Source organism: Globicephala melas, chromosome 3 (assembly GCF_963455315.2).
Source record: "Globicephala melas chromosome 3, mGloMel1.2, whole genome shotgun sequence".
In the NCBI taxonomy this organism is placed as follows: domain Eukaryota; kingdom Metazoa; phylum Chordata; class Mammalia; order Artiodactyla; family Delphinidae; genus Globicephala; species Globicephala melas.
In genome coordinates this window covers 164,090,179-164,104,962 of record NC_083316.1, presented here as the reverse complement: position 1 = coordinate 164,104,962, position 14,784 = coordinate 164,090,179, and the positions used below count along the sequence as shown (strand labels likewise).

At 49.2% G+C, this 14,784-nt stretch overlaps 1 protein-coding gene and 1 non-coding gene across 2 annotated transcripts in view; one reads left to right on the top strand and one right to left on the bottom strand.

The window, feature by feature from the left end:
• The first annotated feature begins 2,395 nt into the window (after window positions 1–2,395).
• SLC44A2 (solute carrier family 44 member 2 (CTL2 blood group)) overlaps window positions 2,396–14,784 on the top strand; it is a 28,197-nt gene continuing 15,808 nt past the window's right edge. Inside the window, exon 1 of the mRNA XM_030879687.2 lies at window positions 2,396–2,526. Coding sequence (XP_030735547.1) covers window positions 2,496–2,526 — 31 coding nt within the window. The 5' untranslated portion in view covers window positions 2,396–2,495. The remainder of the gene's footprint in view (window positions 2,527–14,784) is intronic.
• On the bottom strand, window positions 6,686–6,757 carry TRNAE-UUC (transfer RNA glutamic acid (anticodon UUC)). The gene has a single exon. It is a non-coding gene; the product is annotated as a tRNA-Glu (tRNA).

The window sequence follows — 14,784 nt, the reverse complement described above, 5'->3', positions numbered from 1 at the left end:
CGGCATGCGGGGTCTTAGTTCTCCAACCAGGGATCGAAACTTCACCCCCTGCAGTGTAAAGGTAGAGTCCTCACCACTGGACCGCCAGGGAATTTCCACGGAATCTATTTTTTGTTTTTTTTAATTTAATTTTGTCTATTTTTGGCTGCGTTGGGTCTTTGTTGCTGTGTGCGGGCTTTCTCTAGTTGCGGTGAGCAGGCTTCTCATTGCGGTGGCTTCTCTTGTTGCGGAGCACGGGCTCTAGGCGCCCAGGCTTCAGCAGTTGTGGCTCGCGGGCTCTACAGCGCAAGTTCAGTAGTTGTGGCTCACGGGCCCAGCCGCTCCGCGGCACGTGGGATCTTCCCGGACCGGGGCACGAACCCGTGTTCCCTGCATCGGCAGGCAGACTCTCAACCACTGCGCCACCAGGGAAGCCCCCTGGAATCTATTTTTTGAAATAGAGTTTTCATTACCCAAGAAACGCATGAATACTTTCTTCCACTAAAGAGACAGAGAGAAAGATAGATAGAACATGATAGATTAGGAAAAAGTCCCCTTTGCCTCCCCTCCCCCATCCTGGTCCTTCTGACATCCCCTATAAAGTTGAAATCTTTTTCTGTTGTTATGTGCAGATGTGTGTCTGTGTGTCTGTTTGATGTATCTCTCTCTCTCTTTCTCTTTCTCATACCAAAGGTAACCGACTAAAAACAACTTGCTATTTTTACTCACCAATAGGACCTGAAAGCCTAGCTGAGCTACTCTGCAGGGTTATGGCTGAGGGGTGTGGAATGTATGTGGAATGTGAAGTTAGCCTTCACGCGTTCAAATTCTTGTTCAGCTCAGTGCTCACTAACTGTGTGTTTGTGGGTAAATTAGTTACCCTCTCTGTGTCACTTTCTGCAGCTGGTTGCAAGGAGTAACACAAAATACTTAATAAATTGCTTAATCTTCCTGTGTCATTTTCCCCAATGGGAAAAAGGTGATAAAGATTTAATGAAAAGCACTTAATACCTCACCTGATGCTGACTAATCTCCTTAAACATTTACTCTTGCACTAACCTGCAGGGCCACCTCCTTCTTTCTTAAACTATTGAGATATTTCCCACTATTAAAATGTAACATATATTAAGAAAGGGCAGAAGTCAAGTAACTGTGACAAACTGAATCCATCTGTTTAACCACAGTCCTGTTTCTGCCCCCGCAGGAAGTCACCCTATGGCCTTTCCTGCCAATCACTACCAACAGCAAAGGCCACCCCTGATTCATGTTCCATGGGTTGATTAGCTATGCCTGTTCTAGAACTTCATATCAAAGTCTCTGGCCTTTTTCACTGGGCATAATGTCTTTTTTTTTTTTTAGATTCATCCATGCTGTGGCAGTTACCAATAATAGTTCATTCCTTCTTCTTGTCGAGGAGTATTCCATGGTATGGATGGACCATAGTTTGACGAACCATTCACCCGTTGATGGACACTGGACACTTCGGTTGCTTCAAGCTAGGAGCCATTATGAATAAAGCTATTACAGAGCTGCTATGAACATTTGCATACACATTTTGTGGGTTTCTTTTCTATTCTTTCTTTTTTTTAGTGGTTTTGGTTTTATTTTTCTTGGGTAAATACTTAGGAGTAGAATGTCTGGGTCATATGGTTGATGCCCGTTTATAAGAAACTACCAGATCTTTTTTCCAAGTAGTTGTACCATTTTACATTCCCACCAGCAGTGTAGGAGAGCCCCATTTGGTCCAGATACTAACTAACACTCGGTACCCTCAGTATTTTGAGTTTTAGCTATTCCAGTGAGTATGTAGTGGTGTTATTATCAAGTTTTAATTTGCATTTCCCTAATGATTTCATTCTTTTCATCCATTGTATGGTGTTCTCTTCTGTTGTGTTGTGTTGTATGCACCCCTCAATTGGTGGACATACATGTTCTCCACCATTTTTTACAAGAACTCCCAAAACTGCAGGTAATACCTTTTGGCACGTACTCGCCGTGCATATGGTTTCTCCAGGATCAGTGGCAGAGAGGAATCATATAGGGTGAACACGGTTTGGATTTAATCTTTCTGCCAGAGAACATTCTGACCCACAGCATCAGCTCACCCCGCTTGATGTTACCAAACTCTAAAATTCTTGCCAATCTGATGAATGAAAAATAGCATCTTTTTGTCTGTTCACTGGCACACAGTCGACACTCAATATCTATCTGGCGAATGAGTGGATGGATAGATTGAATGAATGACGACTGCTCCTTGCCCACTAAACGAACCTAGAGGGTCTCTCGAGAGCCCAGATAGGAAACAAAGGTTGGGGCTCCACCCCTTCCCGAGCTCGACCCCGCCCCTGGGTCCCGCCCCCACCCGCTCGGGACTCCCATTGGTGGGGTCGCGAGGGGATGACCAGGTGGGAGGGGCGGGCCCGGACCCGGGGCGGGGCGCTGCAGCCCGCGGAGCCTCTCGCCCTGCCGGGCTGGGGTCGCGCTGGCTCAGACTCCCCTCCCCGCCCGCCGCGGCCATGGTGGACGAGCGGAAGGACGGAGCCTACGGTAGGAGCCGCCTCTGGCCCGCGGCCGCCTCTGTTGAGTTCGGGGGCCTTGGTGGGGGGAGACATCCGAGATCTTAAACAGCCGCGCTGCAGCTGGGGGCCTCCTGCTTCCCGGCCTTGCATCCTGCTCTGCGCCGAGCCCACACCCACCTGCTCCCGCCAGGTCGCCCTGCATCCCCTCTCGGGAGCCCCTGCTCCCCCTCCGGCTGATGGGTCGGGACACACGGCGCATGCTCCGCCCGGGGAGGTCCCGTTATCTGGGCGGCTCGATGCAGGGCGGGGGAGGGGAGGCACGGCGACCGGGGCTCGGAAAAGGACCAGGGCCCCAACCTCCCCAAATCCTCCTCTTCCAATTCCCTTTATCCACTTCTTCCTCCTGCTCACACTCCCTTAGAAGTAGCCGTTCCGGGCTTTCGGCCAGATGGGGAAACTGAGGCAAGACTAAGCAGACCCAGTGCTGGGGTGGGAGGCGATCGGGTCTCGCCCGCCGTCTGGGAAGGGCGGAAACAAGGGCGCCACCGGCGAAGGAACAGGAAGGAAACAGGAAACAATTGAGAAACTTTCCCCGCCCTGTGCAAGGAGCCGGGGACGCTCGCTCCCATTTCGAGGGGTCCCAGCGACGGGACCCCCCCCCCCCCGCGAACCTCTGAGGGCGGCCTCTGGGCCTATGGGATGGGGCAAAGATGAGGCTTCCTCCCCACCCACGCCCTGCAGAGCTTCCCTTCCCAGGGTTCCACGGAGGGGCGTGCGGTCCTCAGTTTCTCTTTTCTCCTCCATTTTGGGTCCCCAGGGCTCAGGTGGGCACACGGCCCACGTGGCACTGCCTTGGGCTAAAAGGGCTCTGCCACCCCTCCTTGTGTGTCTGAAACTTCCTGGAAACTGTGAGACAGAAGGGCCTTGGGGAGGGGGCCGGAAACCGCTCAAAAATAATCAAGAAAAACGAGCTGGCGAGAGCTGTGCCTCCCTCCCCCCAGGGACTGTGGCCTTCAGAGGCTGCAAAGAGAGACAGATAGGGGAGGCTGGGCTCTCCCTGCCCAGCCCAGCCCAGGGCCTGGCAACTGCACAGCCTCTCCCCTCTCTGCTTGAAGCTGCCAGCCCAGACCTCCTGAGGGGCCCCCTTGCTCTTGGTTTTGGCCCAAGCCCCAGACCCTGTGGCTGCCCGTGCTGTGCGTCCCTTCGGTGTGGCTGGCTGTCTCTGATCTGGGATTCTCTGCCTGGGGTCCTGCCTGCCTGTGGGCAGCACCTGAGGGATCTTTGGTCTCCCTGAGGCAAGCCTGGGGTCAGAGTGGACAGTGATATGATTCACCCAGCCTTGAATTTGGCCAGAGGGAGCCAGCCATACATGGTCTTGCCAGGAACACACAGGAGACAGGGGACCTATGTGCCCAACAGACCTTGTGCTGGGCACTAGAAGCACATTCCATCGACAAATATGTATTGAGCATCCTTCAGGCAGTGTCTAGACACGGAGAACACAGCAGTCAACAGAGTGGAAAAATTCTTGAATAAATACGTAATTTTAGGTAGGAGTGTGTGTGTGTGTGGTGGGGGGAGGATCATCTGGGATTATTTTAGGTGACCAAGGGCTGGAGGTTGAGCCAGCCATGGGAAGATTTAAGCAAAATGTGGCAGAGGGAACAGCAAACAAACCACACAGTTGCTTAATTATTTCTCTCTGTGAGGCTGGAGAGTGTGAGATGGAGACTTCAGCTGGGTCTTGCAGCCAGGCCCTCAACTCCTCCAGAGGGGCCACATGGCTTGAATCCTCAGAGTGGGCAGGGGGTGGTGGTGTTTTGCTTAGTTTGTAAGTAGTCCATTCTCATCAGAACCAAAAACCTAGGGCCCTTGCTCTGCCCTGTGAAATCAGATAACAAGATTTCCTTTGGGAACAGTGTGGTTTGGAAAGAGTGGCTCACAAATCCTCCCCTGTACCCCAGTGCCTTCCCATCGGTCATTGTGAATTTAGTGGATGATATCAGACAGACATAGGCTCAAATCCTGGTTGGTTCCGATACATACAAGATGTGTGGCCATGTGCAAGTTGGTGACCTCTCTGAGACTCTGTATCCTCATCTGTAGGGCTGGGGAGACTGTACTGGCTGGTGGGAAGTGTTTTGCACAGTGCCTGGTAAGCTGTACGTGCTCAGGAGGGCTCTGGGACTGGTGATACTGGGGACATGGATTTTTCCATGAGCTGCTGGAGAAGCAGCCCTATCTGTTGAGGCACATACTTGGACAAGACTGGGCAGGACAGAAAGCTCCTTCCCTATCAGACACCATATCTAGAGAAAGGCAGCATCTCTGAGGAAGCCAGGAAATGGCTCCCGGCCCCGACGGATGTCAACAAGGGGCGCTGCCATCCTTCCCAGCCCACTCTTGGCATGAGCAGTATGGAAAAAGATTCTAGAACCTAAAACAATAGACTCTGATGGGGTTCGAGGACTGGGAAAAAAGTCATGGTGCTTGTTTTAAAAGCAGATTCCATGGCTCACTCGCTAGAGAGTTCAACTCAGCCAGCAGTAGGGCTCTGGCATCTGAATTGTTAAAAATATTGTGGAAGAGGATATTATTAATTGTAACTTTTGCAGGGGAAGAGATAATACATTCACATGCTTCAAAAAACAAAAGATAACAAGCTTTATCATGAAAAATCTCCCTCTTGCTCCCTCTCCCAACATCACACTTCATTCTTGGGCTGCATCAGTATTACAACATCTTGTGTTTTCTTCCAAAGTCTAGGCCTTAGACCTTTGCATGCAATTATATACATATTCTTTATTTAGTGGCTTTTTTCCCCTTTTACAAAAATGTCAGCACATCCCTAGAGTACTAGCTTCATGAGGCAAGAAGGCACGTCTGTTTGGTTTGAAGGTGTATCCACAGTGCCTGGCACATAGCACATAGTAGGTGCTCAACAAATATTTGTTGAATGAAAAGGTGTTTGTTTCACATCGTGTTGCTTTTTTTTTCCTTTTTCTTAATATATGTCGGAGATGATCCCTTTCTCACATCAGCACCTGGAAACCCTCCTCAATCTTTGCTGATGGTTGCATTAAGCTGTGCATTTGTGGGTGGACCCTCTTACATTGAACCAATCAAGCGGAATATTTTAAACATTTTTTTTAAGATGAAATTTCATTTTATTTATTTAATATATTTTGGCCCTGCCGTGCAGCTTGCAGGATCTCAGTTCCCCGACCAGGGATCAAATCTGGGCCATAGCAGTGACAGCACCAAATCCTAACCACTAGGCCACCAGAGAACTCCCTAAAGTTTTTATTGAAGTAGAAAATTCATACGTAAAAGGGTATAGATTCTAAATGTATGAGGTAACCAGCATCTAGATCAGGTAAAAAATATTACCAGTTTCCTGAATCCCCTCATGCCCAAGGAGGGCCTATCCTTATTTTTTTTTAATTTTTTTGTTTTTATTTTTTTAATTTTATTTTTGGCTGCATACGGTATTTGCTTTTCTCTTTTTGGCTGCGTTTGGTCTTCGTTGCTGCACTCGGGCTTTCTTTAGTTGCAGCGAGCGGGGGCTACTCTTCCTTGCAGTGCATGGGCTTCTCATTGCGGTGGCTTTTCTTGTTGCGGAGCACGGGCTCTAGGCATGCAGGCTCAGTAGTTGTGGCTCGCAGGCTCTAGAGTGCAGGCTCAGTAGTTGTGGTGCACGGGCTTCATTGCTCAGCGGCATGTGGGATCTTACCCGACCAGGGCTCGAACCCGTATCTCCTGCATTGGCAGGCGGATTCTTAACCACTGTGCCACCAGGGAAGCCTGAGCGCCTATCATTATTAATATATTTTTTTTAATTTTTGTGGTAAAATACATAACATAGAATTTACCATCTAAACCATTTTTAAGGGTATAGCTCAGTAGTATAAGGTATTGTTATTACACTGTTGCACTGTGGCCTGGACTAAGAATGGCTCTTGTATTTTTAAAGCGTTCTTAGAAGAATATGTGATAGAGATGACATTTGAACCAGAAAGCTTAAAATTTTTAATACCTGGCCCTTAGAAAAAACTTGTAGATCTCTTGTAAGAACCTTCTCATCACTCCAGAAAGTTCTCTCCTGCCCCTTCCCAGTCAATCCCCAATGGGAGAATAATAATAATAATTATTATTTTGACCACACCACGCAGCTTGCGGGATCTTAGTTCCCCCGCCAGGGATTGAACCTGGGCCACGGCAGTGAAAGTGCCAAGTCCTAACCGCTGGACCACCAGGGAGTTCCCAGGGAGGATTATTTTTAAACAGGATTTGAAGTTCTTTTATAACAAAATTAATATATTCTCTCTGCTGGGCTGGGGGTAGGGGCTGAAAATTAAAAATAAGCCCTCAACCGCACAGAAGATTTTAGCTTTCCAAGTGAAAGAACCCTTCACATACCCTCAGCTAGCTGTCCTCACCCCGGAGGTAAGACAGCCAAGAAGACTCTTTCCAGAGCTTAGACTGTTTATTTCTGTGTGTATGTGTGGCATCTGTATCTTTTTAAAGCTCCTCAGGCTGGTTTGATGAGAAAGGGTACTGTTCCTAGGGTGGGCTACTATGTTCCCTTGTGAGATGAAGAGCCTTGCAGATGCAAAACAATGTCTAATTATGTTAGTTTGTGAAATAGCAAAGTGAGGAACAGGGTGTGTAACAAAACAGGGGGGGGATGAGAGATAAACATCTAGAAATCTGCTTAGGTATGTGCCCTGTGGACAGTGTCTAGAAGGGAAACCAGTGAGAGGAACTGCCCCCAGGGAGAGGAAGTGAGGGCTCTGGGCCAGGGGTGAGAGGGAGAGGGATTTTTCTTAGTCCAAAGGCTTGTTCTACCTGAAGTTGTTTTTTTGTTTTAGTGTTGATAAGCATACAGTTTACTTAACATAAGCAAGTTCATTCATAACTTCCTTCAGCAAACATTTATTGTGCAGGTACCATGTGCCAGGTTCTGTCCTAGACCCTGGAGATCCAGCACTTGTCAAGCTGAAATTGTAGAAAGGAACCCAGACAAGATACTAAGATGAATGGGGAAAATTCCCACAATGTCAGAGAAGGTGCTCTGGAGAAAAGTTTAGCAGGAAGGAGGGATAGGAGTGATCTATAGGGCCTGGAAGCACGGTTTAAAATTTCAAACAGGATCAGAGAAGGTCATCCTGAGGTGACCAGAGGAGTGAGAGAGGGAGCTGTACAGAATGTTTCAGGCAGTGGGCAAGGCATGTGCAAAGGCCCTGGGGCTGGAGCGTGTCTGGTGTGTTTGAGGAGCAGCCAAGAGGCGCGTGTGGCTGGAGTGGAGAGATCAAGGGGGTAGAATGGGAGGAGGTGGGGGCAGAGAGGGGATGGGCAGAGTGTACAGGGCTTTGTGGGTCATGGGAGGACTTGGGCTTCTGCTCTTTTTTTTTTTTGGCCGTGCCACGTGGCTTACAGAATCTTAGTTCCCCCACCAGGGATTGAACCTGGGCAGTGAAAGCGCGGAGTCCTAACCACTGGATCACTGGACTGCCAGGGAATTCCCTGGGCTTCTGTTCTGAGAGAGGTGGGAGTCATTGAGTTCTGAGCAGAGGAGGAACCTAGCCTGGCTCAGGGGTTCACAGGTACCCCCTGGCCTTTCTGGGGTGCAATGACAGAAGCCAGGAAACCAGACCAGAGGTGATAGCACTAGTCAAGGGACATGAATCGCCTTGTAGCAAGGGGCTAAATAAATGAACACATCTACAAAAAAGTTAAGCAGAGTTCTGACTCTCAGCCAGGTTCTGGAACCCAGGATTGGCTCCGTTCCAGTCCCAGCTCCATTCTTCTAGCTCTGTACTAGCAGAGACCTTTAGTATCCCTGAACCTTTCATATCTGTACCTTTTGCATATCTGAGCCTCAATTTCTCCATCCAGAAAATGGGGTTAATGACAGTATCAGCTCCCTCTCGGGGCTGCCTCAAGGGTTCAGTGAACTCGTGTGGGTATAGCACTTAGCTCAGAGATGGGTCTACAGTAAATGCTTAGTTAATCGGAGTTATTCACAGAACACACATTTCAAGAGCATGGTATAGATAACCAACAAGGAACTCTGCTCAATACTGTGTAATAACCTAAATGGGAAAAGGATTTGAAAAAGAATAGATAGGTGTATATGTATAATGGAATCATTCCGCTGTACACCTGAAACTAACACAACATTGTTAATCAACTATACTCCAATATAAAATAAAAATTGAGAGAATTCCCTGGCAGTCCAGTGGTTAGGACTCTGTGCTTTCGCTGCCAAGGGAGGGCCTGGGTTCGATCCCTGGTCAGGGAACTAAGATCCCACGAGCCTCGCAGTGCGACCAAAAACAATTGAAAAAATTTTTGGAAAAAAAAAAAAAGAGAGCATAGTGTCAGGACCAGAGTTCAAAATCTCAGCTCCTGCCGGCTGTGTGATTTCAGACAAGTCGCAAAGCATCTCTGTGCCTCCATTTCTTCATTGTGCCATCCGTCCTCAGAGCTTCATTGAAAGGATACAATGGATTCCTAGAAGGAAATAACTGCTTTGGTGCCCGGCACACAGCAGGTGCTCTATCTTTGGTCCTATCATGGTGGCCAGTAGAATCACTTCTAGCTTTCCTACCCCAACCTTTTGTCAAAGGGATTTTTCTGGGCAGCTGGGATGCCTATTACCCAGGCAGAGATTTCTGGGAAGGCAATGGTGAGCTGGCCTGGCTGCATGGGCGAGGCCCTTGGCTGTTGTAGGCTTTGGGGACTTGGCCTGTATCCAGAAGCCTCAGGCTGGGTGGCACTTGATGTCCTGGCACGAGCATCGTGACTGGGTAGCCTGTATCTGTTTCCTTATCTCCTACACCCACTGAACCGGGTGGGCCGGCCGTCGTACTCAGCAAGGCTGGGACCCAACGGCCGCCTCCCCTCCCCGATCCTGGTCTAACGGTCCGACTTTCCCATGCCTTCTCCCCCACCACTGTCACATCTTTAGCTCTGCCTCTGCCAGTATCTGCCCACAAAAGGCCTGGGTTGGAGCCGGAGGGACCTTGGTTTGATTCAGAGCTCCATCCCTCACCAGCTATGTGGTCTGAGCACGTGGCCTCAGTTTGCCCCCTCTGTCAAATGGTACCGTGCTCCTGGTTAGCATTTCTTTTTTCTTATTTTTTTGTTTTCTTTTGGCCGTGCCGTGGCTTGCGGGATTTTAGTTCCCTGACCAGGGATCAAACCTGAGCCCTCGGCAGTGAAAGCGAGTCCCAACCACTGGACCACCAGGGAATTCCCCTGGTTACCATTCCTTAAAGCCTTGTACCCCAGACCTGTGCTAAGTGCTTTTTGAGCACCAAGCCCTGGCAACAGCTACCAGTAAATGCAAGGATGAGTCCCATTCTCCACACAGGAAAACGTTAGCCTGGAGAGGGAAAGGGCTTGTCCATTTCCCCACCCACATTACCGGGAATGGATGACATGCCTTTACCACTGCCGGTTGTTATAAGCAGAGCACATGAAACATGCTGGCACAGACTTGGGCTCAACACGTGTGGGTTGATGGCTTAGAGACCAGGGGGCAGCGAACTTCTGTAAAGGGCCAGAGAGCCCATATTTTCACATACAATCTATGCCTGCTACTCGAGTCTGCCATAGACCACAGACAACATGAAAGCAAGCAGCCATCAACAGTATGAAAACGGGGACTTCCCTGGTGGTGCAGTGGTTAAGAATCCGCCTGCCCATGCAGGGGACACGGGTTCGAGCCCTGGTCTGAGAAGATCAAACAAACCACGGAGCAACTAAACCCGTGCGCCACAACTATTGAGCCTGCTCTCTAGAGCCCGCGAGCCACAATTACTGAGCCCTCGTGCCACAGCTACTGAAGCCCGCGTGCTTAGAGCCCGTGCTCTGCAACAAGAGAAGCCACCGCAATGAGAAGCACGTGCACGGCAATGAAGAGTAGCCCCCACTTGCCACAATTAGAGAAAGCCCGGGCACAGCAACGAAGACCCAATGCAGTCAAAAATAAACAAAATAAATTTATTTAAAAAAAAAAACAATATGCAAACGAATGAGCTTGTGCTTGTGCCAAGCAAACTTGATTTATAGCCACTGACATTTGAGTTTCACATGACAAAATAGTCTTCCTTTGATGTTTTTCAGCCACTTAATGGAAAGACCATTCCTAGTGCTGAGCCATATGAAAGCATGGTGGATGGATTTGCCCCACGGGACGGATGGTTTGTCAACCCCTGGCCTAAATGGTTAAGACACCGTGGTAGGGACTTCCCTGGCTGTCCAGTGGTTAAGACTTCACCTTCCAGTGCAGGGGATGTGGGTTTGATCCCTGGTCGGGGAGCTAAGATCCTACATGCTTTGCAGCCAGAAAACCAAAACATAAAACAGAAGCAATATTGTAACAAGTTCAATAAAGACTTTAAAAATGGTCCACGTCAAAAGAAAAAAAAAATCTTAAAAAAAAAAGACACTGTGGTAGGCAGGATAATGGTCCCCCCAAAAGACGTCCACGTCCTAGTTCCTGGAACCTATGAATATGTTACCATACACGCATAAGGCACTTTGCAGATGGGACTAAATTTAGGATCATGAGATGGGGAGATTATTCTGGATTATCCAGGTGGCCCCAAGGACAAGGGTCCTTATAAAGAAAAGAGGGGAAATTCCCTGGCTGTCCAGTGGTTAAGTCTCTGTGCTTCCACTGCAGGGGGCGTGTGTTCGATCCTTGGTCAGGGAACTAAGATCCTGCATGCCACGCGGTGTGGCCACAAAGAAGAAAAGAGGGAGGCAGGGGAGTCAGAGGAGAAGATGTAGCAATGGAAGCGGATGTGGGCTTAATGAGAATGCTGGCTTTGAGGATGGAGGAGGAGGCCACGAGCCGAGGAATGAGGGAGGCTTCTAGAAGCTGGAATAGGCAAGGAAACGCAGCCGGCCAGCACCCTGATTTTAGCCTAGTGAGATTCACTTTGGACATCTGATCTCTAGAACCATAAGATAATTTGTGTTTTGAACCACCAAGTTGGTGTTAATTACTTACAGCAGCCATAGAAAACACTAACTCAGGAGCTGGGTGGCCCAGCTCTGTTGCTCACCATCTTTGTGGCCACCAGCATGTGTTTCTCTCTGGGCCTCAGTTTCTGCATCTGTCAAATGGGGGTAATGATGGGATCAACCTCACAAAGTTGCTATAAGGGTGAGCTGAGGTAAACCATGTAACGTTTTAGAAAAGTGCCTGGTACGCAGTAAAGGGGTCAGAAATATGGAGGCACTGGGGCATTCCACTGTTATTATTTTGCAGCATTTTTGCAAAGATTCAGCAAGTTTCCATCCTCAGGCTCAATTATCAAACCATTAGTATTTGCCTTGCCCTTCCCTCCGTCCCCACTTGGCTAATGTTAAAATGAGAGTTAATGGAACCCATCAGATGACAGTACCTTGTTCCCTCTTGTATTTCCTGAGCCACCCACAAGGCAATGCCCTGAGCCAAGGCTACACCAGGTGCCTCTCTGCTTCTTTAGTTCCATCTCAAAGAGGGATAACTCAAGTTCACACAGGAAGGCCATAGCCCCTCTGTCCCATCCACGGCCACCAGTTTCCCTGAGAGCTGTCTGAGACTTCCCCATGTGTCTTCCCCTCCCCAGCACGGCCTCATCATGCTCCTGTTCAGACACCCTCAGTGGCTTCCACTAATTCATCAAAACTGGAGTAGGGACTGACCACTTGTTGCTTGGTGACTGGGGGAGCCACTTCCTCTCCGTGAGCCTCGGTTTCCTCCGCTGTAAAATTGATGTGTTTTGGCTGCACCCTGCGGCTTGTGGGATCTTAGATCCCCGACCAGGGATTGAACCTGGGCCCTCGGCAGTGAAAGCGCTGAGTCCTAACCACTGGACCGCCAGGCAATTCCCTAAAATGGGTTGTTGATAGGATCACCCGTATTGTAAAGAGCTCTGCGCCAGTGTCTGAAAGATATTCCTTGGTTCTTAACCGCTGGACTGCCAGGGAAGTCCCAGCCCCAGCTGTTCTTATCTGATAGTTCCCACTGCCAGTTTGGCTGACATAAGAAACTTCCGGCACTCCTTTCTCTCTTCCCCCACCCACCTTACCTGTCTCACCTGCTATCAGATGGTAGAAATATGCTCTTGTGTTTTCCCATCCTACTTGTCATAGTTTTGAGTTTTATATTTTTGCATGATTAATCCATGTGGAATTTGTTTTGCTATGTGGTGGGAGTGGAGTTAACTTTATCTTCTTCCAAATGAACAGTCAAGGCTACTGACTGATTTATCCTTTCCCTGCCAACTGGAAATTCCACTTTTATCATGTATTCAATTCTTATATGTATAAAATTCGAAAATTAATTTTTTAAATACGTGTACCCGGAAAACTCAAAGCTGCATTTTTATTTTCAGTTTTAGCTGTATTATACATGGATTATATATCGTGGTTATTCATTTAACAAACTCTGACTGAGTGCCTGTCTTGTGCCAGATGCTATGCTGGGTGCTGGGGACAAAGTTATGAACAAAACAGACATAAATCCCTACCCTTGTGCAGCAAACAGACATGGGGGCAGACAATAGTCAATGTGTAAATGAGTCAGAAACAAAATAAAATAGGGTAACAGGAGAGAAGGGGGAAAGGGTGCTGTTTTATTTTATTTTTTAAAATTATTTATTTTATTTATTTTTATTTTTGCCTGCACTGGGTCTTCACTGCTGTGCGCAGGCTTTCTCTAGTTGCGGCGAGCAGGGGCTACTCTTTGTTGTGGTGCGCGGGCTTCTTATTGTGGTGGCTTCTCTCGTTGCCGAGCACGGGCTCCAGGCTCGCGGGCTCAGTAGTTGTAGCTCGTGGGCTCAGTAGATGTGGCACGTGGGCTCTAGAGCACAGGCTCAGTAGTTGTAGCGCACGGGCTTAGTTGCTCCACAGCATGTGGGATCTTCCCAGACCAGGGCTCGAGCCCGTGTCCCCTTCATTGGCAGGAGGATTCTTAACCTCTTCCCCTCAAGGGTGCTGTTTTAGACAGGGTGGTCAGAGAAAGCCTCTCTGAGGAGGTGATGTTTGAGCTTGAAGGAGGTGGAGCCAAATGGCTGTCTCAGGGAAGAGCTTTCTGGGGAGAGGGAACAGCCAGAGCAAATGTCCTGAGGTGAGACTGTGTCTGGTGAGTTTATAGTCTAATCAGGGGGGACATGGGCCGGTGGTGGCCTGGGTGAGGGCAAGTCCACCATCCTCCTGGGCAACAGATGCCCATTGAAGGAGACCCAGCCCAACCTCCCCCGATTTTTTTGCTGGAATATTTTGGGGGTTGAAATTCAAAAAGGAAAAAAATATATATATGCATCATTCTTTTCTCAAAAAATTTAAAAAATTTTCCACGTTAAAACAGTCGCTATACTAGTGTTTGTCCCCTATTTAGAAGTAGACGGTTAGATGGCAAATAGAATTTCTTGACATTTTATGAAGCCCTCATGGTCAAAACCTTTAATAAATGTGAAAAACTTTAAAAAACAGTATACAGTGTAACCAGTATAACCTACAGTATAACCAGGGTGCCAGTGAGGCTGGAACAGAGCAAGGAAAGGGGAGAGTGGGAGGCGTGAAGGCAGGGAGGAGGGGATAGGGCAGAGCAGGCAGGGCCTTGTGGGAATGGTGAGGAGTTGGGCTTATGGGAGCCATAGAGGGTTCAGGGCAGAGGAGGGAGTGCCCTGACTCGGGTGTCCACAGGCTCCTCTGGCCCCTGTGGGGGAGTGGACAGTGGGGGACAAGTGTGGGAGCTGAGAGACCAGGGTGGAGGCACCTGCGCTGTCCAGGCAGGAGACGACAGCCGTGTGACAAGGGTGGGAGTCAAACGGGGTGAGGGTGGTTGGATCCTGAATAGATTCTGAAGGCAAAGCTGATGTGAAGCAAAGAGAGACGTGTCCCAGGTTTCCAGCCTGAGCACTCAGGAGGACAGAGCAGCTTGGGGGACAATGGGGGCTCGATGTGGTCATGCTGAGTGGGAGGTGCCCATGAGACCCCCATGTAGGGTGCTGGGGGGCAGGTGTCACAGGGTCGTGCTGCTCAGGAGCGAGGCCCTCCCCAGGGACCCATATTTGAGCATCATCAGGGCGGAGCTGGTGGCTGAAGGCCGGAGTTTGCAAGAGTGTCCCCAGGGGACCTAGCGTATCTGGGAAGAGAGAGGCTGTGGCCTGGGCACTGCTTGCACTGGGCGGGGTGGGACCAGCCAGCCTTTGGGCTGGCAGGGACTGTGGCAACTACAGGGCTACTTTGGGAGGCCTGGTCACCCAAGGGCATGGCCTGG